The 14984-nt window shown below is 44.3% G+C and overlaps 3 protein-coding genes across 4 annotated transcripts; 1 reads left to right on the forward strand and 2 right to left on the reverse strand.

Annotated features, from left to right (window-relative positions):
* The first annotated feature begins 16 nt into the window (after positions 1 to 16).
* On the forward strand, positions 17 to 1897 carry timm13 (translocase of inner mitochondrial membrane 13 homolog (yeast)). Its single transcript, XM_030372511.1, has 3 exons — positions 17 to 276; positions 492 to 560; positions 679 to 1897. Exons 1-3 carry the CDS (start codon positions 157 to 159, stop codon positions 775 to 777), a joined length of 288 nt encoding a protein of 95 aa, XP_030228371.1. The 5' UTR covers positions 17 to 156; the 3' UTR covers positions 778 to 1897.
* On the reverse strand, positions 1668 to 11711 carry tmprss9 (transmembrane serine protease 9). 2 transcript variants are annotated; one of them, XM_030372507.1, is made up of 16 exons: positions 11590 to 11711; positions 10785 to 10993; positions 10552 to 10679; positions 10385 to 10452; positions 10107 to 10282; positions 9960 to 10004; positions 9578 to 9691; positions 8515 to 8680; positions 7178 to 7452; positions 6753 to 6895; positions 5802 to 6102; positions 5305 to 5418; positions 4858 to 5026; positions 4280 to 4546; positions 3892 to 4027; positions 1668 to 2902 (listed from the first exon to the last, which is right to left on the reverse strand). In XM_030372507.1, exons 2-16 carry the CDS (start codon positions 10927 to 10929, stop codon positions 2741 to 2743), a joined length of 2409 nt encoding a protein of 802 aa, XP_030228367.1. In that variant the 5' UTR covers positions 10930 to 10993; positions 11590 to 11711; the 3' UTR covers positions 1668 to 2740. The 2 variants fall into 2 exon arrangements, with proteins under 2 accessions (XP_030228367.1, XP_030228368.1); XM_030372508.1 differs by having other exon boundaries at positions 5814 to 6102; positions 11590 to 11709.
* An 836-nt stretch (positions 11712 to 12547) lies between these two features.
* On the reverse strand, positions 12548 to 13817 carry lsm7 (LSM7 homolog, U6 small nuclear RNA and mRNA degradation associated). The gene is made up of 4 exons (XM_030372510.1): positions 13676 to 13817; positions 13326 to 13416; positions 13123 to 13194; positions 12548 to 13043 (listed from the first exon to the last, which is right to left on the reverse strand). Exons 1-4 carry the CDS (start codon positions 13679 to 13681, stop codon positions 12901 to 12903), a joined length of 312 nt encoding a protein of 103 aa, XP_030228370.1. The 5' UTR covers positions 13682 to 13817; the 3' UTR covers positions 12548 to 12900.
* Positions 13818 to 14984: the final 1167 nt, after the last annotated feature.

Below are 14984 nucleotides of genomic sequence, written 5' to 3' on the forward strand. Positions count from 1 at the left end.
CCTTGCAAAATGTGTTATTACGGAAATACGTAATGACACTACCGGCGCTTTCAAGGGCATTGAACACATTGCAGAACTCTACGGCGTCCAGCTGCCCGTGTCACTACACACGTGCATTAAGAAAGAAAACCTACATCTGATCAACAACATCAAGGCATGGAAGGGTACGGGTCAGACTTCTCCTCGGGTGGAGCAGGAGGAAAAATGGATTCCGGGGCCATAATGGAACAAGTCAAGGTCCAGATTGCGGTGGCTAACGCTCAGGAGCTATTGCAGGTAAAGTGAGCGAATCAATTATCTAAAGAAAATAAGCGAATGACGTTGACGCTAACTTCCTTATGCCGTCGTGTGGGCCAATATAAAGTTGTTGTTGTGGTAGTATTTATTTTGATACGACGACCCTTCTGGTAGCACCATCAATGAATGCTGCAATAAGTTGCACAGGCCTCACATGAATGGTCCTAACGTTTACACCTTCACGTGTGTTGCAGAGAATGACAGACAAGTGCTTCAAAAGTGTTATAGGTAAACCAGGGAGCAACCTGGACAACTCTGAACAGGTAGGCTTTCCCCTGGACCCAAGTCAAATTGGTATCCATGATTGACTTAACTTCTTACTCACTTTGTTTCACCTTGCTGTATGTTTGATGATTGCTTTTTCTTTTCCTGTCTTTTTAGAAATGCATAGCGATGTGCATGGACCGGTATATGGATTGCTGGAATACTGTGTCTCGTGCTTACAACTCCCGGTTGCAGAAGGAAAGATCACGTATTTGAACTACCTCTTCACCCCAAGCCTTCTCCTAGCAACCACCCCTTGACCTCCATCCATGACCTCAACTGACACCAACCCGAACATGGTTCTATGTTCTAGGATGAGGCTCCGATTGGTGCACTGTGTGTATTGACCGAAGCATACCACCAACTTTTGAGAGAATACCTCCCAGGCAGGCTATCAACGCTTGTAAAGTCCAGCCTTGGAACTGTTGTGGTGGGCGGTTGAATTTTATTCTGTGAACTGCATAAAATATTACTATTGTTTAATTAATTTTTGTTATTAAATATCGTCCTTCTGGTTAAAAAAGATCTGTATTCATTGAAATTGGTCATTTACTAAATGGTCTGTGCCATTACTTTAGTGATGCAATATTTAAGTTTATACTTGTGTCTACTACTAAAGATGATGGCCTCACACAAAATATCAGGCCGAACCAAAATTATCTAGTATGAAACTACAGACTGTATCAAACTACAGACTGTGAAGGGCCCTTTTGTTCGAGAACCTGTGCAGCTGGAACATTTGATCCTTAAACCAGCTGTTCAACACAGCACCAGGGTCGGCTTAGCTCAGGAGGTATAGCAGTTGTCTTGTAACCGAAAGGTTGCTAGTTCAACCCCCAGCTCCTCCTAGCTGAGTGTCGATGTGTCCCTGGGCTAGGACACTTAACTGCTCCTGACAAGCTGGCTGTCGCCTTGCATGGTTGACTTTCAATGTGTGTATTAACCGATGTAAGTCGCTTTGGGTTAAAAGCGTCTGCTAAATGCCCTATTTGTAATCACCAGTCCTCATATCCTCTGGATATATATCCTCCCCCATCAGCATGTTAGTACATGAGAAATAAAGTTAACATGCAGATTTGGCTGTAAGCACATACAGATGCAACAAATCACACACAAGGATTTATAATTTCTTGAATTCCTGCCCAACCTGTATATTTGAGCGGCTTTCCATATGAGAATTAGTAAAATGTCATGCCAATGCTCATCACTTAGAACGTTTGTATGCACAACTGCAGATGAGAGCACACACATGCATGGGTGTCAAAAGGCGAATTCATTACATTTGTCAACATGGTTTCCGGTTTAATGTCATTTAATAAAAGTGATGCGGTCAGAAGTCTCGAGTTCATAACCGTAGTACATCTCCGGGAACAAAACGGTTTTGTCTGACCTGTTGTCACTCTATCTGTTGTCCTGCACAGTAGTGGGCTTGTTTAAGTCAGGATTGCCTTGGTGCTGACAGAGGGTCAGATGTGTGGTGAACACCAAATATCAACAGCTGTAGGGAGTTCCCCCACCCCAACATGAAAAATAAATTATGATACAGAAATGTATGCCTTGGTTGTTTTCGCACAGTCCAATGTAATGTTAAAACAACGTAGTGATGGATTGACCGACCGAGTACCCTGTTAAAAAATATATATCAGGCTAAATGGCCAGTAAAACTGCCCCATCTTAGTCCTGATTATACCGTGAATACAAATGAGACAACTGAATAAAACACATATTTTAACCCCCCACAAACACACACAAACACACTGAATCTGCATAGGTTGATGTGTAAGTCAGGACAATAAATAACTGCTATATAAATACACAAACAATGTGCATGTGCAAGTTAAGTGTCCATAGACCACAGTTGAGGATGTTATCCTGGGAATCTTGTTGGAGCTCTTGTTCCTTTCTGAGAAATGAATCACTGGCCAAATGATTACACAGTAACAGAATCAGCACCCTTGAACCAGTAGAGATATGAGCCCATTCAGAACAACGGAAATCTGCCCTGCTGCATCACAGACTTAAGCGGACATCGGTGTATCACAGCATTGTTCTTGCAGAAAGAAATAGTTCTGTTTAGTCCAACACACCGGAGATGCTATGAAGTTGAATTCCACCACCTCCGGTGAAATAATGACTGGTCCTTTGCTTTTGGATAATTTTCTCTCCCTCGGTTTGCGCTTTAGAAAGGCAGGTATGTAGACATCCACTCCCTGATAGAGGTCACACGTGTGTACACTCCTGGGTAGCCTACGCGGCCACACCCGTGTCCCCAGCTGGTTATACCGGCGACAAACCACTGTCCAGCAGCATGGCGGCAAGATAGAGGACCTCCAGAATCTCCCTGTAGAGAGAGAGAGAGAGGAAAAAGAGTCAATTAACCAAAACAAAGATTTTTTTTCTTGGTACGTTGGTGCAAAGAGGACAAGGAAATGATCGACGCAACTATAGAGGATTAAAAAAATCGAAAAGCTACAAATATATATGTGTGTATATATATATATTTTGTGCAAATCCTTTATTCATTTGTTAGCAGGCACTAAAAACTTTATTCACTTTCTTTCTTCTCACAAACACCCTATATGACAACCTATTTTGTACCACTTTGACCCACTTTCATCCAAAGCAGAAAACATGTCCCGATACATGTGCTGAGCAGATAGAGTTTCAGGTTGCACATCTTGCTCTAGGCTGCCTACCAGTAGACTGTGGAAATTGGGGTTCGAAACCACAAACTATGTTCTACTCCATAGCTATGCAATGGCAAGTGACTACTTTAAGGAAGAGAAGAGTGGCGAAAGCAGCGGCTGAGAGGGAGAGTGTGTGTGTAAGAGGGAGAGCCAGTACTACTGGGAAATGTCACACGGATTGGAGGGGGGAGATGCCAGGTGCTTTGACCGAGACAGGAATGCCTGCGGTTTAACTTACATAAGAAGATTACAAAGAGGAAGAGGGTGAGAAAGGGAGCTCTGTAGTTTGAGGAAGTAAAGAAGAAGTCTCTCTCTTCTGTCAGATAAGCATCTCCCTTAAGTGCAACAGTGTTCTCGAAATAACCTGTAATTGCTGAGCTCTAATTATCTTCTCTTTTCCACACAAATTCTACTATTGGTATGACAATTATTTATAGATATATTTTTATGTCTTAATCCAAAACACACACACACACACCTCAGTCTTCACTGGTTGCAAGAGAAAAAACTCTTAATCATCCGCCTTGGAAACAGTACTCCGAACCTGTCATCCATTACATAATCTGCCTCGATCGCGCCACTTTTAGATGCATTGGAGGCTCAGTGTTTCCCCAGACTGTGAAGAAGCGTTATATTAACTCACTAGACAAGTGTCCTTGCCTCCCTCCATAAAGCCGGCACACATCATGCTTGGAGTCAGGCCACTGCTGTAGGACTTCAGGCAGTCCGCTCGATCAATAAGGTTCACGGCAGCTTTCTGCAACAGGTTGGTCAATGAACCTGTGAAAATAAAGGGGGGGGGGGGGGGATATGTCGAGAGTTTGTTCTAATTGGCAGGGGTTCAAGTCTTCTATGACAACTAATTTGGAGTGTACTCTTATTTCTTGGTAACAAAAAAAAAAAATCACCTTCAATAATGTTATCAACCATGGTTGCAAGTCGGTTTATGTTTATTAGTGAATTAGCTAGTTACGACACATACGTCTTCAGAACACACAACCGTCGGCAGTACGACTTCAAAGTCTTCTCACCCTCCTTCCCTCATCGAGCCCCACCCGGCGACGTAGCACTCTGTGTTCTTCTGGAAGTGGTGGACCGGCGAGGGGAGGCAGACGGACTGGATGGTGTAGGACCTGGGGGCCGGCACCTGCAGCTCCAGCAGGGCCACGTCGTGGTCCATGTTGGTGCTGTTGAAGGCCGGGTGAAGGACGATCCTCAGGACGGGGATGACCAGGGCCCCCACGCCTGAACGCAGCACCGAGCCCAGGCTGACGGACCAGCTCGTAGGGACGGGGTCACTTTCCACATTGGGATATGAGAAAGTAAGTTAGCATGCAGTTTTTGGTAGGAAGCACATACAGACGCTACGAAACCCACCCAAGGATTTATAATTTACATTTGTGCCATTTTCCATATTAGTGAATGTAGACTACTCTCCTACTGAAATCACAGCTTTTTTAAAAGAGCTTTTTTTTTTAAATTCATCCTACGTACCTCAAAAGGAAACCTTCGCTTTCGGTAATATTGATGTCATTTGTTAATGCATGTTGTGTTTTTGGGTAAGTGTTCTTGTGTTTTTTAGTTCAGTGATTTTCAAGTGAAGAGGTACCTTCTGAAGCAGTGGGCTGCGGTGAGTAACCATTTGCTGTGTATTAACGTAGCTCCACAGCGGTGGAGCCTCTGGTACTGGAGGCTGCCGATCCAAGGCCACTCCCCCCTACGGGCTGTAACTCCTCCCACAATCCTCTGGGAGCCAATCGCAGGGCGCAGACCGCAGTCTGTAAAAAGCAGAATGGTATAATTCCGAATAGGGTTTTCTTGCCGTCCCCAGTGAATACATTCAATAATTGGGGGTGCTTTTGTTTTCTTTGCGTTAACCATCAGTTAACCATCAGTCGTGAGACTATAACGTCTTAGTTATTTACTTCATTAAAATTTACTTCATGGGTTTTTCGTTCTGACAAGGAGAAATTTAAACAACAATCCTAAAATATAAATAAGGAACAGGTTAGTAGAGTCTTTTTTTATTTGGTTCAATGATACGTTTTTAACCTACCACAGTTTCTTTCATCCCTTTGGTCGGGGCAGTCGGAGACTCCATCACACTCGGGGTTGACCTTGCTAATGCAAGAGTTGGCATTGCACCGGAAGTTCCCACTGCAGTTTAAGGCTGGCAGACACATGGATAGTGAGGTAAGCTTAGCATCAGCCCTTCAAATAAATTGGTTTGCATTGGTTCGTTCCCTCAGATAAAGATAATGAAGAAATAGATCCGGTTATTAATATTTCTGCTCCATTTCCAATAGCTTTTTTTTTTGCCATGTTGCACAAAATTACATGAACTAGATTTGAAATCGGATGATACATTTATTTATTTTATTTTATTAATTGGTTTATTTCAGGGACATTACACACTTATCATCAGTCAAACTGTAAGTGAACCAGACTTGGCCTCAGAGGCTAGTTTACATCTGTTTTCCTCGGCCAGATATTAAAAAGGCAACCTAAAATGACCGATCAAAAATGCATGCATCAATAGTTAAGCCGACGCACTGTGGACGTTACCGGGTGTGAGTAGCGGGTACGCCACATCCAGGTCTATAGCCGCTGGTGGTGGCGGACGGATCAGGTTCTCCTGCGGTGGGGGCACCGCGGGCACCGTCTGACTGACGACCGGACGCGGGTGGGCCGGGTTGTTCTCTATGCAGCTGAGGATCCAGTTGCGGAGCCTGGTGACCCGGGAGTAGACCCCCGGTCTGTTGATCTGGGCACAGCCCACCCCCCAGCTCACCACCCCGGCTAGGAAGAACCTGCCGGGAGCCTCCTCACACACCAGGGGCCCTCCAGAGTCCCCCTGGAAGAGCACACGCAGCACGGTTCAGACGCATCAAGCGGTCACCAAGATTTACCCATTAGGAGTTTCTTGTGACAAATGTACTTATTGTCTGCGAAGTGTTAAAGTGAAAGTGGAGCAGGAAGAGCTATGATGCTCTCTAGTGGCTATTTCCCCTTTCGACTATTCTCTATTTTATCCTCTTTAGACCAACATATTCCCATGTTGCAAAATCTAATGAGTGGGTGTGACAATAGCCAGGTAAAGATATCCGTCCTCTGGGCTTCCTTTTTGTTCCACCTTTCACCTGAAGTGACATACTGATAGCAACATGTATTAGGTTTGCATTCAGGCAAGGACAAGTGTGAAAAACTCCAACAGATTTGGTGTACTAAGAGAAAGCCATCCTGTAAGGAATATGTTGTTTGTATGGCAGATCATGTAAGCGGATACATCTCATGGACAATGGGTTGACGAGCGATGCCATGCGCTTCCACACACGCGCACACACTCACACGCACACACACGATGACTTAACTATGGTGGCTTAATCTAGGCAACCTAGACTCTAAAAGTCTGCTTCTCACATTCATTTTCACATTATGCACAATACTTCTGTTAAGTAATGTACCTTTAATTCAAATGTTCTTTCCGTATTCCCCAGAACTAACCTGACACGAGTCCACTTTGCCCTGCAGGAATCCGGCACACATCATGTTGTCAGTGACGGCTCCTCTGTAGACTGCAGACTTGTTGCACACCTTGGAGTCGATGACTTTCACTACTGCCTTCTGCAGTGCAGGAGGGACCTCAGCTGGATAAAGAATAGAACACAATCACACATTACGACAGGCTAAAATACAAGATCAGTGACGACAATAAGGAGTATTGTTATAGAAAGCCAGAATAATACTATCAATATTATGAAAAAATATATGTGAATATCTTTTGTTATTTTCAAACTTTAGGTACATGTACGTATGTGAGAGTCTGTGTGTGTGCGTGCGTGCGTGCGTGCGTGCGTGCGTGTGTGTGTGCGCGTGCGTGTTGTGTGTTGTGTGTTCCAGCGTGTGTGTGTGGGGGGGGTTGTACTCACTATTGAACTGGCCCAGCGTCCCCCAGCCAGACACCAGGCAGGTCTGCCCGGGGGTGAAGGCGTGTGAGGGGGCCGGCAGGCACACGGGCTGGATGTAGGGGCTGAAGGACAGCGGGGTCTCCAGCTCCAGCACCGTCACGTCGTTGTCCGTGGTCTGGGGGTTGTAGTACGGGGACACCACGAGGGACTTGATGTTCACCGTCCTGGACTCTGGCTCCTCCCCACTCACCAGGCTGGCCCCCACCAGGGCCGTCCACTCCCGGGGGTCGTTGTCTCTGAGAGCAGAGTGGCATTTAATGGCACTTAATGTACGTACAACACACAACATTGTGTGTTGTACGTCCTGGCACTTAATGTACGCACTCATTGTGTGTTGTACGTCCTGGCACTTAATGTACTCACTCATTTTGTGTTGTACGTCCTGGCACTTAATGTACGCACTTATTGTATGTTGTAGGTCCTGGCCCTTAATTGTGTTATTATTGCATGTTTTATTTCCTTGCACTTGAAAATAGTACTTAGCATTGCTTAGCATCTTATCCTAGCTGTCTTTGTTGTATAAAGGGAATGGGTTAATGTAACAGTTCGATGTACAGTACATCCTTACTGTACCGACAGCAATATATTGTTTCTCTTTCTTCTGAAAAAATGGAATTAAAAGCGTCTGCTACATAATATTCGATGTGTACGAATGAGACCCTCCCAGTTAAAAGGCAGGATAATTTCATAATATAATAAAACAGTATAACAGTGTTCTGTCCATCCTAACTGGCGGTGCATCTGTGTGACACAAACAGCTCGTCTGTGTGGATGGCGTGAGTGGGAGGGGTTAAAGAGAAGGTCGAGCTATAGGTGGGATTTTATTGATTTCATTATTGAAATCGCAATCAATGAGCCTTGACTACAGATATGTCAATTATAAGCTAAGAGCTAGTTCAAATGCCATTGCGACTTTTAGTCTTAGGAATTGTTTCATGAATTGATTAACGTAGCTCCACAGCGGTGGAGCCTCTGGTACTGGAGGCTGCCGATCCAAGGCCACTCCCCCCTACGGGCTGTAACTCCTCCCACAATCCTCTGGGAGCCAATCGCAAGTATGTACAAATAACGCACCTAAATAATAAATATATATTGTTTTATTAATATCATTATTCATTGACAATACTAATATATACATTTGTGTTTATTAGGATAATGTTTAGGGTGTTTGCCAGCTGCCAGCTGAAAAATATTCTAGGTTTGTTCGCAACGTCCACATTCTACCTGTAGACAACCTTGGAGCAATAGCCTCTATAGTCTCTAAACTATAGTCTAGACTATAGCTTCTGCTAACTGACCTCTCGAAGCAGTGGGCCGCGCTGACCAGCCAGCGTGCGTTGATGATGGAGGCCCCACACATGTGGCGTCCCTGGAGCCTCAGGCTGACCTGCCACGGCAGCTCTCCCCGCCGGGCGTCCACGCCGCCCACCACGCGGTTCCCCATGGCAGGGCGCGTACCGCAGGCTGGGGCCCCGGAGAGCGGAGAGCCCAGAGTGTGGGGCCCCGGAGAGCGGAGCCCAGAGTGGAGGAAGAGGAAAGTTAGCCACGGTATGGAGGTAAGAGGAAGTACTCCGACAGGACCGTCCTCCTCGGGGATATTTGTGGCAGGTTAATGACGCCTAGATGTTCCACAGAGCATTTGCAAAAACGTGAATTGTACTCTTGAGGTCTCTGGCAGACTTGGTGTTCATCACGCCTTTAACATTGTAATTGCAGTCATTGACCACTTGTCAATAATGTCGCACTCATTGGCTTCTGGTGCGGTCGTTGCTGGATGGCCTTGTTCACTTTTCACGGTTTTCGTGTTTCATTCACAAATGAAGGAATGCTCATAGTGGATCTTAACTAATGAAGACTTGTTCAGGAGTCATTTTTTAATTAACCCCCTTATTTTTTGATAAGCAGGCAAAGTGGTCAGTATTATGTTTGCTATTTGTATGAAAGTGTGTAAACCAAGTGTATGAACTAATATTTTATTTTGATTTATGTTAGTTTGAACTTTTAGTTCTACAGTGTTTTACAATCCTCTAGAACTAACAATGCATCTGTGAAAGGAACCAGAGTTTTGCGGGTGATCAATGGGCAGCATAAGCATTGACAGCAAATATATCTCACCGTGTTTCAACTTTTATATGTTGTACTGAACAATGATTAAGGATTATGGAATGTGACGTAATGTCGCATGTGCATGCGAGTTTGAGTGATTATGTGCAGCAAATGTGCCCGTCAGTGCACTTAATCGAACCCTAATCCAAAAGATAGACGATAGATCTGCAAGTGAGAAACAATTTAAACTGACCCATCGAAATGATTACACTTTTGACTGGACGGATTGTATTTGTAGTTTCCATAGTTACGTACCACATCGAGCTTCGTCCGATCCGTCTGAGCAGTCGGAGACGAAGTCACACTCTGGGTTAAACTTTGTGACGCACTCCCCGTCGTCGCAGGCGAAGGTGTGGTTGGGACACCGGGCTACAGGAGCAAAGCCATGGGGGACAGAGACGGTAAATACACAGAAGTAGAAACATTTGCACAAATCATTGTATAGGGAAATGCTTTCATTTGTATTTGACAAGATGAACACAGAGTCAATGATTTGTTTCAGGTGTGCTGTGATTACCTATAGAAGCAGCCATTCAAAACACATGAATGTAACGGGCGGGCAGACAGACAGATAGATCAATATTTTAAAAAGGGTTAAGTACACAGTGAGTACACTTAGTGAATAACTCATTCTCACCACTAATCTCATCTCCGATGGAGTAGAAGGACTTCCCGCTGGCCCCTTAACAAGAGACAAAAGACGAATGTTAATTGAATCGTGATCTCGATCCTACGGTTCCACGAGAGCTGCAAGCAGTGCACCATCTTTCTGTGACCACCGTACCCAGCAAGAGGATTGCACTGATCTTGCCAAACAAAGGCACCTCCATGGGCCTTCCATGGAGCGCCGAACTCAGCCCGGCCCTCAGCAAGTCCTGGACAAAGTTATCGGTGTACTGCCAGGCCTTGGAAACACGGAAAACCAGGCGGAACGTTGCCATCACATCTTCATTGATGTTACTGGAACGACAAGGACACACATGCTCATCATGGCTGCCTCTGTGGAACTGTTGTCAATACGATGGTGGACTGTTGGGAGGAAACCATCTGGTTCTGACTTACCCATAGGCAACAATATTACAATCAATATAGTGGTGGGATACTGATGAGGCGATGAAGACATTTTTGATCTGCAAAAAAAAAAAAAAGATAAAGAAGATAATTGACACACTGTGGACAGCGGTCGTTGGTGATATGGCGACACCTGTATGGTACTGCTTGGCGGTTACCTTGGTCTTCAGGATGGTAGAGAGTACTATGGAGAAAGCAGAGCCTTCATCCTGCAGCGAGGAGTTATACTTCAGACCCTTCAACTCCACCGTTTCCATAAAGTAATGCTGCTCCTGCACTAGGTATACTAGCAATGGTGGGGTAGAAAAAAAAGGATACGTAACATAGTAAACACTCAAGCCAAGAACAAGTATGTCACTTTTGTGTCAATATGCAATATGGTTGGACCCACCAACGAGCACGCCGACCAGGACTCCAATGAGAAGGAAGAGGAGGATGAAGAAAAGAATGATGGTCCGGTGTGACCCATGGTTGGAGGGAGCAGAGGAAGCACCTGTGGTGGACCATTGGCTTCCTCCATCCTTCTTGTCCGCCATATTGGCTCTACAGCAGCACCAAGTCTACAGGTCGCAGTCTAGTGTCCAGAATATCATACTTGCCCTGGAAGAATGTGTAAAATTAAGCATAGTCTATCAAAGTTTTTTGGCCAACAATATATGTTTTTGCATATAATATGAGATAAGGACATACAAAACTAACAGAAAGTCATAGTATGGTCAAAGGGAAGCTGTTATTGCCTGTAAGGTATGCATCTTCTGCATTACTACCAGTGGGAGCCTGGTGGATCGTCCGACACAGAGTGTGAATAATAACGGTGGTCTTTATGCAAAGAATATGAATTGGTATTCACGTGGAAAAGTAATGGATCTTTTGCAGAGATGTAGCCCGTATCAAATAAAGTAGTACTATGATAATCAACATGCAGAAAATAGTCTAACAACGGCTGAAGGATTAATTTGGCATAGTTGGGGGGTTGGGAAGAGTAAACTAGATCAGGGAGGCCATATTACCATCCGCACAGAAATTGGGTCTGACAGCCCGAGTAGAGTCTTTAAAACAAATTTAAACAGCCCTAAATCCCAGTGGTGCTGTAGACCCCGTGGGTCACAGTAATTCACTCCGGTCGACGACAGGTGCATTATTGAATAGACGCAAAAAATAAATTCTAAAACTTGATATTCAACCAGAAAACTCACTTGCCACTTCTGTCGCTGATGCCCATGCAGTGCGCATTAAAAGTTATTCTCGGACGTCGAAGGTCTCTGGGTGTGAAATGTCCCATACAAGAATAAATAGACGGATGGAAGAGAACAGACAGGGCAAAGAAGTAAGCTATTTATTCCACCTGCCAAGGGGCGTGCCGTGTCAACGCTAAGGGCGACTCACCTTTTCGCAGGCAGCCCAACGAGCTTCAAAAGTCCCGTCATGGCTACCCCCTCCCACCGGTCCAGATCCATCGAGATCATGTTTGGTTACACCCAGGTGTGTACAGGGATTTGTGTTGTCAACAATAACACCCTGAGACAACTTTACATAACACTGAAATAATTTGACAGATACAAACGCCAGTGTAGAGATTGTACATCTAAATGCTGTATAAAGGCTCATTATGACCCATAAACTACTACCCCAGTTCTAGCTTGCGGTGGTCCGTTGAGACTGCATAGAGGAGGGGCTACACGACTGCAACCCCTGCTACACAACGCTAGACTTTATTTAATGTACCAAGATTGCCGTTTCTAAATGCAGAAACTTTAAACTGCACAGTAAAACTAATTTGGAGACCGGGGCGAATGGACCAGTTATGGCAGTTACGAAATATTATATTATATTTTTATATACTCTTATTGAATATATCTGCGAAATAATACGATCACACAAGCCACGTTTTATTAAAAGTAAACCGCTTGCCTAGTGTGCTCCGAAGTAACCTTTTTCCTTAAGATCATCCGCCCAAAGGAACGATCCAAACGCAAATAAATAAGTTGATCCTACCACCCTGCTTAGAGCAGTCCTGAAGGGATCCATGGAAAACTACAATTACTTCTTTGTCAGGGAGCAGACAGGCTTGAGTGCCTCAAAGCTCAGCAGCCTCCATCTCCATACACTAGAGATAATTAAATTCATTGATCCTCTTGGATGAAACTACACGACTTAAAAAAAAGTGTTTTTAAATTTTATTTTATCAAAAAAACAACCAAGAAAACAGTTAAAACTGTACTTATTCTGAATAAAAAAGAAAAAAGCCCAAATTGCTCTTTACAAGTTAAACATGTTCTTCCTTGTCATTTAATTTAGGTATAAACAGAAAAAGTGAAGTGCTTTCAGGCACATCAAATACCAACATGCCTTTTCTACAACAAAAACCAGCATTGAATGCAACACGCATCAATGCCAAGACATGATCGAGCGAGAAATCATTGTAAAATAATGTTTCATAAAATGTATGGATGTATGAGGATGTGTACATGTCTGTGTGTGAGTGCTTGAGGGAAAAGGGCTGCATTTTATCCGTCCTGCTGTTGGACGAAGGGGTTAGGAATAGACTCCATGCCGTCCTGGGGACAGATGAGCACCACTGAGGTCCCCCTGCACACCACCAGTCCCAACTGCCGCGTATCTTCCGTCAGCTTCAACTGGTCGTCGGGGTCTGCAGAGGTGAGACGATGGTTAGATACACCACGCTTAACATTCAATTTTAACATTCGGACCAAAGACGCTGCTCTTACCACGCATATATTCGATCGTGCCATCCAACACCAGGTTTAATAGGGGATCGAATCCCTTTAGAACACCGCTCGCTGTTAACACAAAATAACATTGTTAGAATATGTGGAGACTGCTTCATTCATGAAATGCCTTCCCATCTATTTAATTAACGCTGATTGGGTTATGGTGAGGCACTGATGGAACTATCCACAATGTTGCACACCTTCTCGACCTCCTTGAAACTTTACACGAATTGGTTTGTCGATGTACTTTGACAGATCAAAGATGCTTTCCTTCTTCTTCTTTTCTTTATCCTGCAAAACATGAGGAAAGTGTGTTTAGAAAATACAAATGCCACTACATTTATGCTAACGTGGTTAGCTCTGCATGGCTAACAAGGCAAACAAAACAGTTTGTTAACTCCGTAGATGGAGATACATTTAGCAAAGAAGGGGTTCATTTGAATTTGCGGTTCTTGGAACAGACACGCATGCAGAAGAAACAACAGGGAAGGGTGACATCGTAGAACATGACTGAATTGTTTCAATTAAAACGAAAAGCATACGAACTCACCGCCATTTTCGCAGAATGACACGGAAGTTGACCTATACCACGTGGGTTCTTCCACCAATGAAATCGCCGAGCATTCTATCATATGCTTAATGATGCGTAGGTTCCTACTCCGCTATTTGACCACTATAATATATAAACGTGGTGTTTCATATAGCTGATTTCATTCCCAAAAATCGGGTTCAAATTTCTCTCAAATAAATGTACGGCAATATCAGACAGTCTTACAAAAAAAAAAAAAGGGTTATGATGCGTGTTATTTATAGCTTCAATGTTTTTATAATAAGCATTGGGTGTTAGAGCTAACCTCATTTTCTACTGGGTTAGTGGAGCAGTCGCTCGCACACACATTTCCAAAAGGGAGACAACATACCTATTATTTTGTTTCCTCTGTTTGTTGGAATGGAAGCCAGCCAATTTGGTATTGTAAGAAGTCATTTTCAGACGGTGTTTCTACCGCTGGTGGCAAAGTGAGTTTCCTTTACCAACCAGGAGAGGGCGCCAAAGGTGAATATATTTAATCAGCCCCACCAGTCGAATAAATACCATGTCCTTATTATACAGAGAGACTACGTTACACAAAACTGTTATAAAGTAACCCTCTCTCTCTCTCACTCTTTCACTCTCACTCTCACTCTTTCTCTCACACACACACACACACACACACACACACACACACACACACACACACACACACACACACACACACACACACACACACACACACACACACACACACACACACACACACACCTGTGTACGCACAGTAACAGTCTGGCACACACACACACACACACACACACACACACACACACACACACACACACACACACACACAGTGTCCGATACACACACACACACAGACTTACACAAAGACACACACACACACACACACACACACACACACACACACACACACACACACACACACAGTTTCCGACACATACAAACACACACACACACACACACACACACACACACACACACACACACACACACAAACAGTATCCGACAGACACACACAAGCACACCGACACCGACACCGACACCGAGACACACACACACACACACACACACACACACACACACACACACAAACAGTCTCCGACAGACACACACACGCACACCGACACAACGCACAAACACAAACACACACACACACACACACACACTCTAGGGGGGTGAGGTGCAATGTTCTCACCACAGGTCCACAGCCACTGTAGGCGAACAGCTCTCTCCGTGACACTAGGGCTAAACGATTAATCAAATTCCAACGTGAATTGCGAAAAACAAATATAGCTGAGAGCAGCAA

The sequence above is a fragment of the Gadus morhua genome, chromosome 12 (assembly GCF_902167405.1).
Source record: "Gadus morhua chromosome 12, gadMor3.0, whole genome shotgun sequence".
Classification (NCBI taxonomy): Eukaryota; Metazoa; Chordata; class Actinopteri; order Gadiformes; family Gadidae; genus Gadus; species Gadus morhua.

Excerpts from the sequence above, each read along its gene's own strand:
- timm13 (XM_030372511.1), top strand. The coding sequence starts at position 157 with ATGGAAGGGTACGGGTCAGACTTCTCCTCGGGTGGAGCAGGAGGAAAA. Across the intron at positions 277-491 it reads ACGCTCAGGAGCTATTGCAG|AGAATGACAGACAAGTGCTT; the intron begins GTAAAGTGAGCG and ends CGTGTGTTGCAG. Across the intron at positions 561-678 it reads ACCTGGACAACTCTGAACAG|AAATGCATAGCGATGTGCAT; the intron begins GTAGGCTTTCCC and ends CTGTCTTTTTAG.
- tmprss9 (XM_030372507.1), bottom strand. The coding sequence starts at position 10,929 with ATGGCGGACAAGAAGGATGGAGGAAGCCAATGGTCCACCACAGGTGCT. Across the intron at positions 10,005-10,106 it reads CAGTGCAATCCTCTTGCTGG|GGGCCAGCGGGAAGTCCTTC; the intron begins GTACGGTGGTCA and ends TCTCTTGTTAAG. Across the intron at positions 6,103-6,752 it reads GCAAAGTGGACTCGTGTCAG|GGGGACTCTGGAGGGCCCCT; the intron begins GTTAGTTCTGGG and ends GTGCTCTTCCAG.
- lsm7 (XM_030372510.1), bottom strand. Across the intron at positions 13,195-13,325 it reads GTTTCAAGGAGGTCGAGAAG|CGAGCGGTGTTCTAAAGGGA; the intron begins GTGTGCAACATT and ends TTGTGTTAACAG. Across the intron at positions 13,044-13,122 it reads CACGATCGAATATATGCGTG|ACCCCGACGACCAGTTGAAG; the intron begins GTAAGAGCAGCG and ends TCACCTCTGCAG.